The sequence below is a fragment of the Anabrus simplex genome, chromosome 6, assembly GCF_040414725.1.
Source record: "Anabrus simplex isolate iqAnaSimp1 chromosome 6, ASM4041472v1, whole genome shotgun sequence".
NCBI lineage: Eukaryota > Metazoa > Arthropoda > Insecta > Orthoptera > Tettigoniidae > Anabrus > Anabrus simplex.
In genome coordinates, this window is record NC_090270.1 from 192508114 (window position 1) to 192528487 (window position 20374).

Genomic DNA, 20374 nt, shown 5'->3' on the forward strand with positions numbered 1-20374 from the left:
TTAAGGTACAGCCCCGGCATTTGCCTGGTGTGAAAATGGGAAACCACGGAAAACCATCTTCAGGGCTGCCGACAGTGGGGCTCGAGCCCACTATCTCCCGATTACTGGATACTGGCCGCACTTAAGCGACTGCAGCTATCGAGCTCGGTGGGTATTCTTCGATTGTACATACAGATTCAGTCGAATTTAAATGACGAAGTGTTTTCACGGCAATAAATGTTGTTGATAAGTATGTGGAAGAAAAGGTTAACAGTAAGAGGACAGAAGAGAATGACGGATTTTTTAAAAGGTGTTAACGGAGCTACGTTTCTTGTTTCACTACTGTGTGTACTGTATTCTGTTTTCTAATAATTCACTATAATAAGGGTTATAATTAAAGTGATACCGTAAAACACGAGTTTGTATATTTTTAAATACTGTTAAAATTACTGTATTCAGTATGAGTCCGTAGGTACATATGACTCAATTATGTGCTACACATGCTCAAAAACGGTATTCTCGATATCTCGAAATTTCGATAACTCGAAATAAAATTTAACTCTCGAGATGTTTCGAGATATCGAGATTCCACTGTAGGCCTATACCCTGAATGTAAGCTGATAACTACACGCCCCGAGCCGCGCATCCAACTTGCTCTATACAATGTTATAATTTGTATTATCGAATATGACTCATTTCTAGAAAATCTAAAATGTAATGTTTCTTTCCTAAAATAAGAATGATTTAACTCTTAAACCCTAATTCAGAATATCTGAACAGCACACGTAGGAGTCAGAAAACAAGAAGACATGTAGTGCCTACCTTAACAATTTCAAATACAGTTCACATCACCACAAATGTTGGCCAACGGTCGTAGCCGTGTTGAAACACCGGATCCCGTGAGATCTCCGAAGTTAAGCAACATTGGGCGTGGTCAGGAGTTGGATGGGTTGCCACGCGCTGTTGGTGGCGGGTAAGGGAATGGAGGAGCGGAAAGGAACTGGCCACCCTACCGCACGTAAACTCCGGCCCAGGAACACCTCTGCGGAGGTTCGGACCTGCCTTCGGGCAGAATAACCCTTACCTACCACAAATGTTAATTTAAAAAAAAAAACTCCACGACCAATCATCTTGCGTTTTGGTTTACATGCAGTTGCCTGACCAGTTCGTTTCTACTTCCAACTCTTACACCACAGTCCCTGTAGCCCATTCCATGTTAAGAAAATAGTACTCCTCTTATGGACATACATACCCCATTGTCGATACTCATAATTCCTCGCGATTAAGGAATGTTACAATGTAGGTACTTTATATTGTATTTAGGAAAAAATTAAAAAGGATGAGGCATGTTTTTGCCCGTCAGTTATTAAAATAATTGGTTGATATTCATTATTTGATAAATACATTCGCAGGGAGAAAGCACAATGGTGGGAACAGCCATCGCTTTGGTGCCTTCCTTTATTTTCCTTCTGAGTTGCTTTGGTACGGTAAATGTTACGCGTAATCCGTTACGCTGTGAATCACCGTCAGCTTATCACTGCTGAAGAGAAGTCATTTATTTATTTATTTATTTAATTTATTTATTTATTTATTTATTTATTTATTTATTTATGTGTGTGTTTTAATATTCTTGTACTGTACAGCAGTAGTTACTGAAGTTTTCATGTTGTGGTGTGCAGCGATTCATCACGACATGTCTTGTACTGATACGAACATTCGCTATGATGTTTACCTGTGCTTGGTTTTGTTATTTAGCTTTTGTTTCTTAAGCGCATTTTTTTTTTTTGCCACATTTTACCACTTTTTCACAAGCGCATTTAAATGTTACCATTCTTTTCGTGGGGCGATATGACGGCACAGTAGTACCCGGCGTTGCCCGGGCATGACGGCACAGTAGTACCCGGCGTTGCCCGGGCAAATTTATTAAATGCAGTTATCAGCATCCCCCACCCCGAGCCTATAAAAATGACCTGTTGTCTATTTTCTCCCACTTTTCCTTGAACTTCAATGCTGAGCTTTTGTATGTGCAGTACTTTATCCATGTTGCTGTAGAAACGGATATAAGCCCTCATCCCGCCCTACAACCCCTGTAGCCTAGATTAAAAAAAAAAAATTGCAGCTAATTTTCTTCCTTCTTTTATTTTGAACTTAAATACTGAGTTTTACCAATATATACTATATGCGCACTTTTTAGCGATAGGTTTACACCGTAGTGCTGAAGCGGTCGACCTCGGCAATCTTCGAGATTCGTACTGTCAATCTTTGAAACACAAACTATGAATCGCTTATGCATCGCTGTGCGACGTCTGGCGTACACTTAACGTACTAGTACTGTTGTTATTTACACAGCAAAGCCAAACTATAGAATTCACTCTTGGGCCCGGTTTCATCAACACATGTTAGTACTTAACAAGGTGTTAAATCATTTTAACATACGATTTAAGAAAATTTGCGTTTCATCAACAAATGTTAACATTAACAAATGTTAAACTGCGTATTAAAGTTAACATCAGCTATTTCCAATGTTAAATGGCTAACATTAGCATTTAGCAACCTGTTCCAAAATGGCTGCTGTGAATCTCGCTTTCGAGGCGGAATTGCTCTGTTTAGATCTTTTACAAAACAATCCTGATCGAAGAAGAGTTCAGCGACGTAATGACTTTGAAAATTTGACGGATCCGAAATGTCTTCATAGATACAGGTTATCGAAAACAGTCGTTGCTAAGGTTGTTGACGAAATTCAAGTGAGGTTAGAATATCCTACGAAGAGAAACTTACCTCTTTCTCCAATGTTGCAGGTACTGATAATATTACGAGTTTTTGCTACTGGTTATTTTCACATAATGGCCGGAAACAATGCTGGAATTTCTAAAGCCACTGTTAATAGAGTTGTTTGTCGAGTGTCTGCAGCAATAGCATCCATGAGAAGGAGGTATATAACATTCCCTTCAGTAGAAGAGCGTCAGCAAATTATCCGCGACTTCTATGAAATAAGCCGTTTTTCTGGTGTTCGTTCTACGTGCAATAGATTGCACACATGTAAGAATCCAATCACCTGGAGGCAATTGGGCCGAAATATATCGTAATCGAAAGGGATATTTCTCTGTTAATGTTAATGTGATTAGTGAGCCTAACCTCCAAATCAGGGATATACTTGCTAGGTGGTCTGGTTCTGCACACGACAATACAATATTTAATAACTCCCATATCGGAGCACAGTTTGAAGTGGAACAATTAACGAAGTGATTTTGTTAGGTGACAGCGGATACCCGCTAAAAAAAGTATCTGTTTACCCCATTGAAACCCTCGCGGACTTTTCCCGCGCCTCGTCCTTTTCTTTTATCGTCAAGCCATCTGTGCGCTTGCACTCAATAACATATATTTACTAGCTAATTCAATTAACAACTCTTTTTCGAAGGAGAAAAAATGAAAACTACGATTCCGTTTCACTTCACGCGCCATATTTTACAGCTGTGCTCAAACAAAAGCGCATCGGAGTGCGCTGTAAAACAGCATGTTCGTACCACTGCCTCCTTGATTCGCACCAGTTCGCAATATTGAGAGAGTTAACAGTCGATTAGTTAACATTTCACAAGAAAAGTTTGATGAAACGCAAGAAACCTAACAAGATGTTAAATTTCTAACTCCGTATTAACTAACTACTTGTTAGTATATATTTAACATGTGTTGATGAAACCGGGCCTAGGAATAGGATTCCCATCGAGAAATGTTATATAATGTGTGTGTGACACAGTTGTTGGCTTAAAATAACAAAGGTTTAGAAAATTCATATCGATCGATCATACTATCGATTCAATTCAGATTTCATTTCCATTCAGTTGGCAGTACTAACGGAACCGGAAAAGCTCCCTCCTTACTCCTCAAACCCGTACACAAATCTATCGCTAAAAAGTGCGAAGATAGTATATGCCACAGTTTTCCCATCATGCTGTTGAACAGAGCCCTTCGATATGGCAACCTTGTTGTCTCTAGAGCAATACTATTTTCTCAACATGGAATGATCTATAGTCACCTACCCAAAAACTAACCTTGTTCAAAACCTCTGAAATTACGGTATCCGGTACTTCAAAATGCCTACCCGACTGGCGATAAATAATCGATGCCTCTGAAATTCCACTCCTGGGTCTTTGGATGTGTTTTGGATCAAAGAGATAAAAGAGCTCTGTTCAGTTGCCTTGTTTGATCATTTTCAGTGAGAAGAGCTTGTTTTGTAACCATGACGTTCTCTTTGTTTTCAGGAGCTAGGTGCTGTCAATCCTACCTTTGTAGGAGACAGCGAACCTCCGGACAATGGAAAAGCAGCCAATGGCCATTCAGTTCCTCACCTCGGAGACGGTGAAAATTCTCCTTCATCAATTGTCAGTAAAGAACCTCTGGTAAGTAAACAGCGTGTAATCAATTTTTATTTCTCGTAGACTGAGACATATTAATAATACCTTAGCAGTAAAGAGCCGGCCCCGTGGTGTACGGGTAGCGTGCCTGCCTCTTACCCGGAGGCCTCGGGTTCGATTCCCGGCCAGGTCAGGGATTTTTACTTGGACCTGAGGGCTGGTTCGAGGTCCACTCAGCCTACGTGATTAGAATTGAGGAATTCTGATTAGAATTTGACGGTGAGATAGCGGCCCCGGTCTCGAAAGCCAAGAATAACGGCCGCGAGGATTCATCGTGCTGACCACACGACACCTCGCAACCTGCAGCCCTTCGGGCTGAGCAGCGGTCGCTTGGTATGGTAAGGCCCTTCAAGGGTTGTAGTGCCATGGGGTTTGGTATGGTTTTAGCAGTAAAGAGTCTCCCCTGGGGTCTAAGGGTAATAACGAGTCTGAATCTTACCCTTAGAGCCCGGATTCGATTCCCGGCCAGGTCAAAAAATTTTGCCTGGCGCACCGAGACAGATGGGTCTTATGGCGACGATGGGATAGGAAAGGCCTAGGAGTGGGAAGGAAGCGGCCGTGGCCTTAATTAAGGTACAGCCCCAGCATTTGCCTGGCGTGAAAATGGGAAACCACGGAAAGCCATCTTCAGGGCTGCCGACAGTGGGATTCGAACCCACTATCTCCCGGATGCAAGCTCACAGCCGCGCACCTCTAACCGCACGACCAGCTCTCCCGATCCGAGCTACTCAGCTCGGCAAATGTACTCTCTATTACTAGAAATTAAGCATAATAATTACAAGACGATCAAATACAAATTCACACACATTTGCCGATGTCACAACACTACGATTTACACTAGATAGAGCGGTGTAATGAACGACTTCCTAGAGGTTTAACATTGTAAATAAAACACTGCTACATAGTGAAGTTTAGGAAAAACAGAATGAAAAATCAGAGTAAAAATACTCTCAAAACCTAGTCTAGGACTTGTATTACAGTGAAGTTTAGGAAAAATAGAAATGAAACTTAAATTAAAGTAACCTAGTCCAAGACTGATATTATAAATAAATTCTCAACCATACATAGTATACATAATCATCATCTACATCGCCTAGGTGGCAGATTCCCTATCAGTTTTTAAATGATTTCAAAGAAGTTGGAAATTTATCAAAATCTCCCTTGATAAATTATTTCCCTAATTCCTCTTCTATAAACGAATATTTGCTCCAATTGGTCCTCTTGACTTACAACTTTATCTTCATACGAGTTTTCTACTTTTAGAAACTCCACTCAAGCTTATTAGTACACTAATGTCATTCCGAACCATCCTTCAACTGACAGCTCTAAGCATTCCGCTTACACGAGCAGCTCATCTCCTTACTTCCAAGTCTTCCCAGCCCAAAATTTGCAACATTTTCATAACACTACTCTTTTGTCAGAAATCGCTCAGAACAAATCTGGCTGCTTTCCTTTGAATCTTCTCCAGTTCTCGTATCAAGTAATCTTGGTGAGGGTATCATACACTAGAGCCATACCCTAATTGAGGTCTTACCAGCGACTTATACGCCCTCTCCCTTTTATCCTTACTACAACTCCGAACTACCCTCATACGACAATAAGAGATCTGTGATATGATAACCCTAATGAAGATATTTTCTTTTTAATTAACACTTACTTACAGGTACTTACGGTGATCTCAGTGAGTTACTATCATCCCATCAACACAGTAATTAAAACTGAGAGGACCGGGCGAGTTGGCCGTGCGGTTAGGGGCGCGCAGCTGTGAGCTTGCAACCGGGAGATAGTAGGTTCGAATTCACTGTCGGCAGCGCTGAAGATGGTTTTCCGTGGTTTCCTATTTTCACACCAGGCAAATGCTGGGGCTGTACCTTAATTAAGGACACGGCCGCTTCCTTTCCACACCTAGCCCTTTCCTATCCCATCGTCGCCATAAGACATGTCTGTGTCAGGGTGACGTAAAGCAAAATTGTTTTTAAAAAACTGAGAGGACTTCTTCTCTTTGGGAAACTTACAAACTGACTTTTCACCCTGTTAACCATCATACCATTGTCTGGTGTCCATCTCATAACTTTGTCGAGATCTTTTTTCAGTCGCTCACAATCCCGTAACTTAGGCTATTTATGTCACTATACATTATAACATCAACCGTAAAAGGCCTTATCTGCGATTCCAGTTCCTTACTAATGTCATTTATATATAAGAAAATAAAGAGATCCAATAGCACTGCCTTGCAGGACCCCTCTCTTAATCATTACAGGATCAAATAACGCTTCACCTACTGTAATTCTCTGAGTTCTGTTTTCAAGAAATTTAGCCTCCATTGAGTCACATTTTTGTCTTTCAGTAGCTCTCATTTCCGTCTATAGTCTTCCATGATCTACCCTGTCAAAGGCCTTGGATAGATAATAAAGAGGAGCGGAATGCTTAACGACTATATATTTCCTACACTTCATAGGATACCGTGCGGTATATGTAGCTACCATAGCCCTCCCAAGGGTGGAAGCTGTAGCGAGCTCGGGGGACAGGGATTGAGATAAAACTGGTGGAGAGTGACCTAAATTGTAACATATGTAACGTAAGACTTGTTTAGCCCTATAACTTATATTCAGAGGTAGGATTTTGTTGAAATGTCATCTTTTAATAAGTTTATAACAGACATTGCTAACTTGTACAGAAATCCTGATCGTAGAAATGCTAATTTATTAGGTAATTCTTTTGCCATTTCGTATTTTTAGGTCATTTTATAAAATTATACGCCATTAGTTGGTCATTTTATTGAATTCATTAGACTATTTTATACTTTTTGAGTCATTTTCTTACATGTTTGAGGATTGGATATCATCGCAAATTAGTGAGGATGAATAGGGAGACTTGAGGAGAATCTTCACAACTCTGTCAATTTGGGAGGTGAAGAAGCCTTATTCACCACTTACTTCTTGGAATTCCAGGAGAGACACCTCCAACTGGAGAAGTCTTCCTCGTGAACAGTCGAGAATTTCTTCTGAAGATACGTAGCAATGTTCTCGGCGAAACGTAAAGAATTGATATGGCAAAATCCCAAGGGCTTATTATAATTTCTATAACATAAATATAGGCCATAAGAACTCGATTAGTAAATTGATTGTAAAATTTCATTTACAATTTATGATATTTTTTAAAGTTTTCGCATTATTTTACTGGATTTTTGCCCTCATTTTATAGATCATTTTAAGAAAGATTTTAGGACATCAAAAGCCTGGCCCTGCTTATAATTATTAACATGTATTTCTGTTCTCACCCTCAGGGAGCTACCGAAGAAAGCGGCCCAGAACGCCAACAATGGTCGAACGGCGTCGAGTTCCTTATGTCCTGTATCGCCATGTCTGTGGGACTTGGCAACATCTGGCGCTTCCCTTTCACAGCATACGAGAACGGTGGTGGCGCCTTCGTGATACCTTACATCATTGTACTGTTAGTGATCGGCAAACCTCTGTACTACCTGGAGATGGTCCTGGGACAGTTTACTGGGTACGGATGTGTCAAGGCATGGAACATGATCCCAGCTCTCAAGGGTACGACCTTATATTACTCCGACTGTGAACATAGATATTTATGTTTCGGCCTAAGCTTAATTCTCCTCAAAACTAGGGGTGTAGTGGTGCAGGTGGGTGGTGGTCGCAGGGTGTCGCTATTCCCCCACAGGTTTTGAGCAAAAATATCTAATTTTTAATTTTGTTTAAGTCTAAAGAAACTGAAAATTACTTTTTAAACACAATAAATAATGAACTTATTTTCTTTCGTGAAATGAAATAACACCAGAATTAATGTGACATATAAATGTTTTAAATAACTGATTAAATAAATTAGATGTGTTTATGACCACCCTTTGAAGCACATAGATATTTGTCTAACTTCTGATACAATAAACTACGAGTAGCTCTTCTCATTAGAGATGGGGAGATTATGAACGAGTGATTCATAATGAACGAATCATTGCACTGAACGATTGAATCATGATTCAGTGAACGAAATGAATTGACTCGTTTGTGAATCGAAAGGTGAATCAAGAGGATGGCAGCCGCAACTCGTTCCTTGGTTCCTCGTTCGTTCTGGTTCATATCGCCAAATCAGGTATCAACCATTTTTGAATCAATGACAACTTGTGAAGAACGACTCGGTTATTTTTTATTTAACCTGAACTAAAAGTCCGATTCACAAGCCAAATACTCCTAAACTAACCTCACAGATGAGAAATTATCACGTCGTTTCAAGTCACACACTTCACGGAACTGAAGGTTTCCGTTCTCGTGAACTACTCTGAACTAACGTGTGGAACATGGCCACAAAAATGTTCATATCTACTATACATTTCAAATTCGATTATCGTATAGTTTCGAATGGTAGCTACTTAAGTTTAGAAAGGATTAGTCGGACAGTTGTGTAGCATTTTTCGACTATAACCCCTAAAAAGGAATGGTCCATCTGAGTCTATGGTTTCGCGTTCGGCTCTCCGTCACGTGGTAATCGAATGAACGAATCAAATGAACGAATCGTTTCAAATGAATCGGTTCTTCTAAATGAATCATATTCCCCATCTCTACTTCTCATTCTAAATTTGGCAACCTTGCATTCCCGCACGTCTGGACGTCTTACTCCTAACTCCTTTTCCGCCCGTCACAACACACTGTAAGTTGAATTATTCTTGAACGCAGATGCCCTTTCGGATGCCAGCCCTGTTATGTCAAGGGAATGCATTCCCTAATGCGTGTTTCTGTGCTAATTGGTGGTATGATATGTTTTGTGTACGTATGTGAAGAAGGGTATGCTGGGAAAAACACAAAGACCCAGTCCCCGAGTCAAAGGAATTAACGATACACAATTCAAATCTACGATCCTGCCGGGAATCGAACACGGAACCCTCTAAACTGAAGACCTCAATGCTTATCATTCAGTCAAAGGAGTGACCCTTGCTTTTATCCGTGTCTTTCCCAAGTCAACTATCGGTTTTATAGGTCAAAAACACAACTTACCGGGCAGGGCGGCCGAAATTTCACAATATTCTGTAAACCTCTCTCAGCCGAATACTGTGATTCATCATTTGTCGTCAGATGTTAGAATTTGGGCCAATTCACCTGCGTGGAATAGTGTTATTGTGTAACATGATTCCCTGATATCACCAGGCTTGGGTCATTACGTCTAATGTAAAGAATAAGTTGCGTAATATTGGGCAATGATTCTGTTTCCTTTGCCAGGAATTCTACTCTAATACTTTTACCACAACACATGTGCATACGTTACATCAATGATCGTTGTATTGCAGTGCCACTCTTAGTTACAAACTTTATGCAAACGGACGACATTTCACTCATACATTATGCTACATTAACTGATAAGAATTGAGATTACCTTCCGTTTGACCCTTCGTATTCCATTCCTCAACAGGAGGGCTCACTTTACTAAATGTTGCATATTTAATCCATTTTGATACTGATCACAGAGAGCACACGCCAAGCGTCAAGCGCTAGAGAACACACTGTATGGCAATAGCTGCTTGATAACTCGCCACATGGTCGCAAGGAAATGCACAGCAAACAGGAAAACAAATGAACATCAATTGGCGATTACAGCAAACTTGCATTTGTCTATTTTGTTGTAGAATCAAATATCAAAATTTCATCTTAGAAATAGATTATTCACAATACTGGAAGATCAGGGGAGAAATGTAAAAATGTGACAAAAAGAAGATTTCATCTATGTTGAAGCATATAGTGTGATTTACACTGGACTGCTGTCGACACTGTCGACCATTTACTTTCTCGGAGCGAAAAGACAATCACCCCTTGACGAACGTCTATATGCGGTTCTTAGAAAGTAGTAAGTTGACAGGTCAGCTGTGTAGTTTAGTTGGTTGAGGCTCTGCCCGTCTATGCTCAAATTCGCTCGTGAAGAGGTTCACCTAATGGTTTAAATACAGACAGGTAAAATGTAATGTGTAAACTGCACGTAAGCCAATAAATTTTATTACTAAATGGAAAAGCACACAATGTGCAAGAATATACAGTAAACTTATTCGTTACAAAGCTTTGTCAGAGAACAAGGCCTCGTCGGGCACTCCAGGGCGTGGTAACGACCATCAAATTGTTCACACCATCGGCACACACAATCATGGTTCGGTCGTGAAAACTAAGTACAACATATGCCTTATGATGGAAACCATGGACTGTTGCACGAGTCACTGTATGCCTGAGATCAAAGCAACTTTGGCACCAATTGTCTGTTGTCATTGCATCCGTTATATCAAAGCCACTCTAGGTTTCTTTCTTCTTCTTCTTCTTCTTCTTCTTCTTCGATTTTAATTCTTGTAACAGCTCTTGATATTCTTTTGAAGACTGTAAAGTCATGCTGCTTAGCCTACTGTATGAAAAAAATATTTAAAGGACAGTATGTTAGAACACACCTAGGCAAATCTTGTATTTAATGCTTTCTTTTACATAAATACTAGAATTAGTCGCAAAGATCCTAATCGCCCTTACTCTTAAATTAAAATTTAATGAAATCTCACCCAGCCATTTTCCCGTTATGCCGTAAAAGACAGCGTTAGCAATTACTTCCACTGTTCGATATAAAAACAAAGTTTACTTTCGGTCAAAACATGACGACCTCGCCTCACACCACTATCCTCCAGCGGCAGCCCGGTGTCTATTAGCGGCTTATGGGATTTACCACGTCTCTTGTAGCCGGAGTTACCATATCGTCTATTGTACTCGACACGGAGAAAGGGCAAAGACTGAAAAGGGTGTGGAAGAGAGTAGTTTGGCAACCTCTCCACACCTAACAAGATTCACTTAGAACTCGTTAACTCAGCAGGCTGCAGGGTGTGATTGAGATATGGCTTCCAACTCGCTTCGAGGAACTGAGGCCGTCATGATTTGTCCCCAAGTTTATCAGGTTAGCATTAAGAAGATACAGACAGAGATATGGTTCCATACAGTATATAGGACAACCTGGACAAATCCTTTCACATACTCGTGTATTCCAAGAATTGTCTTCGACTCAGACGGAGGTGGTCCTTGTTGCAGGTATGGGGTTCGGGCAAGTGTTCGCCACAGCTATGGTGCTCACCTACTACTGTGCCTTAATGGCTCTCACCGTCTTCTACTTCTTCGCATCCTTCACCGCCGAGCTGCCATGGTCTCGCTGCGGCGATTGGTCCGGAGACAACTGCCTGGACTCAGTCAACGACGGCAACACTTCCCTCGCCAACAAGACACTAGAAATTATGGCGAGGCTGAACCTCACCGGAAATGATACCAAGATACAGAGCTCTTCCGAACTCTACTTCCTGTAAGTACTGTACAGACAATTTTATTTCAGAACTGTAATACACTCTTCTTGCTGTTAAAGGTGGCGCAGAACAAAACTCCCTTAAATATTACAACAAAGATAAAGGCTGTGGAATACATTATTAATAATTATAATTTATTTTACCTTGGAAGCTAGGGACCTTCTTGTTTTATCACCCTGGACTACTAACATGTAATAACATTAATGACGTGGTACCGTATAGAAATAAGACATTTTTCCTGTGGAAATGCCGATTGGAAACTTTGTATAAATCTTGCTTGAAGAATAACAATTATTAACTCTTAATAATATTCATAAGTCGCCTCTGTAGTGTAGTGGTTAGTATGATTAGCTGCCATTCCTGGAAGTCCGGGTTCATTTCAGGTCTCTGTCACGAAATTTGAAAAGTGGTTGGAGGGCTGGAACGGGGTCCTCTACCGGGCGAGTTGGCCGTACGGTTAGGGGCGCGCGGCCGTGAGCTTGCATCTGGGAGATAGTGGGTTCGAATACCATTGTCGGTATCCCAGAAGGTGGTTTTCCATTTTCATACCAGGCAAATGCTGGGGCTGTACCTCAATGAAGGCCACGGTCGATTCCTTCCCACTTCTAGCCCTCTCCACACCTACCGTCGCCATAAGAATTATCTGTGTTGATCCGACGTAAAGCAGAATTGTAAATAAAAAAATAAAAAGAGAGAAACGGGGTCCACTCAGCCTCGTGAGGTCAACTGAATAGAGGGGGTTCGATTACCACCTTAGCCATCCTCGAAGTGGTTCTCCGTAGTTTCCCTCTTCCTTGTCTATCCTTTCGGATCTTCCTATCCCCCACAAGGCCCCTGTTCAACATAGCAGGTGCTGGGAGAGGTACTTGTCCTCCAACCTACCCCAGTTGTATCCCGCCGACCCAAAGTCTCACGCTCCAGGACAATTCCCTTGAGGCAGTAGAGGTAGGATCCCTCGCTAAGTCCGAGGTAAACGGATTAAGAAGTAATAATATCCATCATTCGATATTACGAGGTTAAACTACGTCCAAATATTAATTGTAATATGAAAAGAGTTGTCTACTGACGAAACTTGGCTATGTCCATCGAAAATAACGGCGTGATTTTAGGAGTCTTTTCAAGCAAATATGAAAGCCACGTCGATTTTGTATTTAAAATGAAATCCAACATTTTCCGCCTATTTTTTTTTTCGCTTTCATTTGGTCGCGTTTTGCAAATATGCCTATAATGGCTATCCTAAGTTGGTTTAACCCCGTTCTAGGCTTATTCCTAATAGAGTGTTGTTGTAATTCTTCGTACAAATGTTTAATGTTTGCAATATGCTTTGTTGACTAAAATTGCATTTCTTCGGAAGAATCACAAAAGACGTTTTTCGAGAACGCTGTAAGACATGCCAATTTTGTTTTTAAAGCTGCCTAAGGTTTGTTTCTTGCAGAATTTTTCACTTTTATTTCTTCATATTAGGGAATATTTTTTGTTTCTGAAATTGTATTATTTAATTGGGCTGAGTGACTCAGACGCTTGAGGTGCTGGCCTTCTGAACCCAACTTCGCAGATTCATTCCTGGCTCAGTCCGTTGGTATTTGAAGGTGCTGAAATACGTCAGCCTCGTGTCGGTAGATTTACTGGCACATAAAAGAACACATGTGGAACTAAATTCCGGCACCTCGGCGTCTCCGAAAACCGTAAACGTGTACTTAGTGGGGCGTAAAGCTAATAACATGATGTATATTGTATTTCAGGTGGTGTACCCCTTACAATCCCGAATAACAAAATGGTCTGAAGTGAATTTTTAATGTGTTTTGGTAACACGAGTTTTGCAATTGCGTTTGTTCGAAAAGTCTCCATCCTTGTGTGAAATCACCTCTTTACACTCTAGTTTTAGGGAGATGATGTAACCTTTGTTTAGTAGCTTTATTCGTAGAGTCCGACTCCTTGACTGAATGGTCAGCGTACTGGACTTATGTTCGATTCCCGGTCAGGATGAGGACTTTAACATCGTCAATTTAATTACTAACCACCACAAAAACACATAATAGCGAATACCTCTGTCCACATAGGGTTGGCGTCAAGAAGGGCATCCCACCGTAAAACTAGGCTTAATTCACATTCGTGCCTACCCCGGATGATTGTGGAAAGGCCAGAAAAAAAACGTATTCGCCTTATTTCTTGATCTTTTACATCATACCCAAAAGTTAGCAAATTCGGTAGATGACTCCTCGGTATCTTCCTTTGTAAATGAGGTATGGCCTTTAGATAATATCTGCCTGACAACCCAGAACTAATAATAATAATAATAATAATAATGATAATAATAATAATAATAATAATTTTTGTTTTACGTCCAAATAACTACTTTTACGGTTTTCGAAGACGCCGAGGTGACGGAATTTTATCCCGCAGGAGTTCATTTACGTACCAGTAAATCTACCGACATGAGGCTGACGTATTTCAGCACCTACAAATACCACTGGACTGAGCCGGGATCGAACCCGCCAACTTGAGAACAGAAGTCCAGCGCCCAACCATCTGAGCTACCCAGCCCGGCCTGCCCAGAACCAATCCAGTACTCATTTCTTGAGTAGGCTTTGTAAACTTCATGTGTATCCCCCCAGAATCGGAAAACTCGTCCTCCCGCGTGAACGTCTTTAGCACCTCACCTAGTAGACTGCATCTCCTCCCTCACACCCCCTTCCTCTTAATGGTATTGAAAATATTAATTATTCTGAACTTTTTTCCTCTTTGCCAGAATCAGTATCATGTGTTGTTTTTCAGGAAATTCGTGCTGAACGAGCCTCCGACGATCGAGGATGGTGTTGGAGGAGTAGAATGGCGCCTCACACTATGTTTACTTTTCTCCTGGATCACTATTTACTTGGTGATCATGCGGGGTGTGCAGAGCTCGGGCAAAGCCGCCTATTTCCTGGCGCTCTTCCCCTACGTCGTGCTCACTGCTCTTCTAATAAGAGGAGCTACACTGGAAGGGGCCTTGAACGGTGTTCTCTACTTCATAACCCCGCAGTGGGAGAAACTAGTCGACCCTAACGTAAGTAGCCTTTCCCTCCCGACAACTTTTCTGTTAATTTTTCCTTTAAAAATATTTTTTTGGGATAATTTTTATAAGCCTTTTCTTTTCAGTTTCGGCTTAGCTGATATACTGTACAACTTTGAAGTTTTTCAGTATGTCGATGGTAATGCAAGATTAATAAAATTAGAAAATATCTGAAAAAACAATAACATTGAATTAATAACAGAATATGCTTGAAAAAGTAGCAGTGTATTTCTGGGATAAGTAGGCCTACAAGAAGCGCTCGAAAAGATAAAACAATCAATAGCAAAAATTTAACATCTGCCATACGTATTCTGGGAAGGTAGCAACACAGTATCATATTACATTCTATAACCACAGGAGATCATGCGTATTATTCCATAATCTCCAACCTTTGCACCTTTGCAACATGAACAACGTGATACAATGCAGGTGGAGCCCGCGCGTAACTGCTAGTAATGTATAGGCCTACTATGACAGGGCCATTCATGAAGAAACCATTAACTTCAACGTTAGGTCATAAAGATTACAGTAACAGTAAGGAGTCCGAGTGGTCTTTCACAGTGAAAACCTGGCGGTACGGTAGACCATGAAATACAGAGTGTATCTGAATATTTGTAGGGGCTGCCTGCCCGAGGCGGTAAAGGCGTGCTCGGTTCGCCCGGAAGGACGTAGGTTCGAATTCCCATCAGGAAGTCGTAAAATTTAAGAAACGAGATTTCTACTTCCAGAGGTTTACTCAGCCCACACCAAAAATGAGTACCAGGTTAATTCCTGGGAGCAAAGGCGGCCGGGCGAGCTAACCTTTCTACCCCATCAAGTGCCGAGGTTACGGATAGTGGAAGCCTTTACCTTCCACCCCTCCAAGGGCCTTCTTGGCCTGTACGGAGATGACTTTGCTTTGCTATCTAAATATTTGTAACAGAGGTCGGGGGTTGATTCCTGGGATCAAAACAAGACAAAATGTCCCTATGAAAATGGTCATGTTCTACAATACGTTGGTATTCAGATACAGGCCCCACGAGGCCAAATTTGGAAGAGACGGCATCATAAACTTACATAACACACACGTGGGCAGTTGAACATCCTCTTGGTATGGTTGTTACTAAACATTAACAGCGCTTTGGATATAATACGTGGTGTGGTATTATCTATGATGAACTGACCGGCCCATACATGCTACTCGGACGACTGAATGGACTAGCTTATATGACCTTCTTGAGCGACATGCTGCCTGCACTACTGGATCATGTGGCCCAAGCAGTTCGTCGCGCCCTGTGATTCATGCGTGATGGGACTCCAATGCAAGTTAGTTTGCATGTTCGCCGATCTTTTGAAAACACCTCCCCACGACGATGGATCGGGTGTCGACGTCTAGTACATTAGCCTACCTGCTCTCCTGACCTTAATCCACAGGACTTTTGTCTGTGGAGACACATAAAAATAGTGGTGTAGGCCCTACGCTACTCCGGGTAACGACACCAACGATCTGGAACAGAGTACAGGGGAAGGTGGACACTTTGAGCATCTCCTGTGCTGTGGCCAATGTACGTCATGCAACTCCGTCGCATGTAACTTAGTAACAACGCATTATAGGACGTATATTTATACGGACACTTTTCTTGTTTTGATTCCAGGAATCACCCCCAGCCCCCCCCCCCCCTCCCCGAAGTTTGTTACCAATGTTTAGATGCATCCTGCATATCGATAAAATGAATGACAGTAAGCAGTCGCATCAATAACATAGAAAATGGATTTTGATACAAATTCCATAACTGACGATGCAGTCTGGCTAAGTGCCTCATAACTGCTTGTGCCAGGCTCCTCACTTTCATCTATCCTATTCGACTTCCTTAGTCAACTCTTGCTCTTTTCCGATCCTGACGGTATTAGAGCATTCGAGACCTAGGGAGTTTTTCATTTTCACGCCCTTCGTGATCCTTGTCGTTCTTTGGCCGATACCTTCATTTTTTATTTTTCCTCTTTTATCTCTCTGATTAGTGTCCATTAGAGGATGGTTGCCTAGTTGTACTTCCTCTTAAAACAATTATCACCACTACTACCCCTATTGAGTGGCTCAGACGGTTGAGGCACTGGACTCTGACTCTAACTTGGTAGGTTTCATTCTGGCTCAGTCCGGTGATATATGAGGGTGCTCAAATACGTCAGCCTCGTGTCGGTAGATTTACTGGCACGCAAAATAACTCCTGCGGGACAACATTCCAGCACCTCGGCGTCTCCGAAAACCGACGAAAGTAGTTAGCGGGATGTAAAAACAATAGCATTATTATCTATTGACGATCTAGCTATACAATTATTACATAATTACGAATACGTAAAGCTATATACAAACATTTATTGGTATAGCTTTACTATTATAGTCTGCTAAAATATTTGAATCAATACACCACCTAGCGTTTCATATCCACAGCGATTGTCTTCTGTGTAAGCTATTTTCTTTCTATGAATTATCTTTATACGAGTGGTGTGTTTTGTCATCAGACAGCGACATGACTGGAAAAAGATTATCAGTTTTCTCGTCAAACATTTCCATTGTGTCACGTTGTTCATGTTGCAAAGGTGCAAGGATTCGAGATTATGGAATAATACGCATGATCTGCTGTGGTTATAGAATGTAATATGATACTGTGTTGCTACCTTCCAGCACCTCGGCGTCTCCGAAAACCGACGAAAATAGTTAGCGGGATGTAAAAACAATAGCATTATTATCTATTGACAATGTAGCTATACAATTATTACATAATTACAAATACGTAAAGCTATATACAAACATTTATTGGTATAGATTTACTTATACCATTGGTGTTTTCTTTCCAGTACAAACGCTGTCATAACCACAAACGAAAAGTTCGGAGTTTACAAACTTCTCCGTTCAGGTATTCTTTTACACCCAATGTTCACGTCAGTGTAACTTATTGTGAGTGATCCCATTAAATAAGCTCGTCTCAAGATTTATTTTCACGTCCCTTTTACGGTAACTTTTCTCCGCTGATAGTGCTATGATTAATCTCTGGCAGGAACTTTAAAGAATTTTAAGTTTGCTAGGGGCTCTGAAAGTCCCGCTCTATTTCAACATCCACAGCAAGAGAAATGGATATGGAAGTTGTTGGAGCTCATCGCTGGAAGACACTTCTATCTACCATACATGTGCAGGGAGATACGGTATATTACAGGAATGACAAACTCAAATTCCACCATGAGAGAAACAGGTCCGGAAGTCACGAAAACTCAAATTTGAAAGAAAGACATTCGTACTAGAGTTGTCCCAATTCTCTCTGAAATAGACAACCTTATTCCCTCCTATTTTAAATCAACTTCATGGACGTTAGAGATCATTTCCCTCCCAGTAAAAATGAAAACACAACTTTCTGCCCACTTGCAGACTGTGGACTCTCATAAGTTCAAATTATTCAAATTGTATTAACTTGCACTTTTGGTGTGGTTAAAAATGTTGTTTATTTGTTTGTAAAGTTAAAACTTGTTGATATTAATATAGTGAGATAAAACTACAAAACACGCTTATATTTTAAGATCCGTGTAGCTTCAAATAAATACATTTGGCATATTGCAATTGACGACTGGGCGAGTTGGCCGTGCGGTTAGGGGTACGCAGCTGTGAGCCTGCATCCGGAATATAGTGGGTTCAAGCCCCACTGTCGGAAGCCCTGAAGATGGTTTTCCGTGGTTTTCCATTTTCACACCAGGCAAATGCTGGGGCTGTACCTTAATTAAAGCCAGGGCCGCTTCCCTCTCACTCCTAGGCCTTTCCTAACCCATCGTCGCCATAAGACCTATATTATATATATATTACTGCGTTGATGGAGTGAAAGCTCCTTATGGGAATCACGGTAAGTTCCTAGGTGTTAATGTAAGGAAAGATCTTCATTGGGGTAACCACATAAATAGGATTGAAAATAATTGTAAAGAAGGCTAAAATTTTACGGACATGCTAAGAGGCTTCCAGAAACCAGACTAACCCACCAAATTCTTGAAAGAGTTGGTAAAATGAAGAAATTCCCTTGGACACAACAAACAAAAGTGGACATGAAAAACGCACAAATTCAACCTGAATAAATTTTGAATGGAAATATATATATAGAAAGAAAATTGACAAATGGGAAGTTACTCCAGAGAATGAAGTACCAAAAAAGAGCAGGTACCAAGTGGACGGAAGAAAGGAAGAGGATCTTTAGTGAACAGATTAAAGCATCCTGGATCCTCCGCAAACGAAATCATAAATAAAGCTTCGTGTGTTCCTAAACGGACCATTAACGCATATTATTATTATTATTATTAATAATAATAATAATAATAATAATAATAATAATAATAATAATAATAATAATAATATACAAAAGTTGAAAACTAGATAAACGACTGGAATTGATAAGATTTCTGGGGATATAGGCCTACTAAAGACAATGGGGTGGGCTGTAGTACCATATCTGAAGTACTTATTTAATTATTGTTTGCATTTAGGAGCTATACCAAATGAATGGAGAGTTGCTATAGTAGCCCCTGTGTACAAACGAATGAATGAATGAACGAATGAATGAATGAATGAATGAATGAATGAACGAATGAAATGAAATAGCGTACGGCTTTTAGTGCCGGGAGTGTCCGAGGACAAGTTCGGCTCGCCAGATGCAGGTCTTTTGATTTGACTCCCGCAGGCGACCTGCGCGTCGTGATGAGGATGAAATGGTGATGAAGACGACACATACACCCATGCCAGCGAAATGAACCAATTAAGGTTAAAATTCCCGACCCTGCCGGGAATCGAACCCGGGACCTCTATGACCAAAGGCCAGCACGCTAACCATTTAGCCATGGAGCCGGACTGTACAAAGGTAAGGGTGATAGACATAAAGCTGAAAATTACAGGTCAGTCAGTTTGACATGCATTGCATGTAAGCTTTGGGAAAGCATTCTTTCTGATTATACCCTCGTATTAGACTTGTTTGCGAAATGAATAATTGGTTCAATAGAAGGCAGTTCGGGTTGAGGAAATGTTATTCCAATGAAGCTCAACTTGTAGTATTCCAGCAAGATATAGCAGATATCTTGGATTCAGAAGGTCAAATGGACTGTATCGCGATTGACCTGTCGAAGGCATTTGGTAGGGTGGATCATGGGAGACTACTGGCAAAAATGAGTGCAGCTGGACTAGACAAAATAGTGACTGAATGGGTTGCTATATTTATAGAAAATAGATCTCAGAGAATTAGAGTAAGCGAAGCTTTATCTGACCCTCTAATAATTAAGAGGGGAATTCCTGAAGGCAGTATTATTGGACCTTTACGTTTTCTTCTATATATTAATGATATGAGTAAAGAAGTGGGATCAGACATAAGGCTTTCAGCGGATGATGTTATTCTGTATAGAGTAATAAATAATTTACAAGATTGTGAGCAACTGCAACGTGACCTCGAAAATGTTGTGTGAGATGGACAGCAGGCAATGGTATGTTGATAAACGGGGTTAAAAGTCAGGTTGTAAGTTTCACAAATAGGAAAAGTCCTCTCAGTTTTAATTACTGAGTTGATAGAGTGAAAGTTCCTCATGGGGATCACTGTAAGTATATAG

The 20374-nt window shown here is 40.8% G+C and overlaps 1 protein-coding gene across 1 annotated transcript in view; it reads left to right on the forward strand.

Annotated features, from left to right (window-relative positions):
• The window catches only part of LOC136876296 (sodium-dependent nutrient amino acid transporter 1), a 154303-nt gene that overhangs the window by 105418 nt on the left and 28511 nt on the right, over positions 1-20374 (forward strand). The window contains exons 3-6 of the mRNA XM_067150127.2: positions 4239-4376; positions 7678-7945; positions 11453-11717; positions 14494-14764. Coding sequence (XP_067006228.2) covers positions 4239-4376; positions 7678-7945; positions 11453-11717; positions 14494-14764 — 942 coding nt within the window. The remainder of the gene's footprint in view (positions 1-4238; positions 4377-7677; positions 7946-11452; positions 11718-14493; positions 14765-20374) is intronic.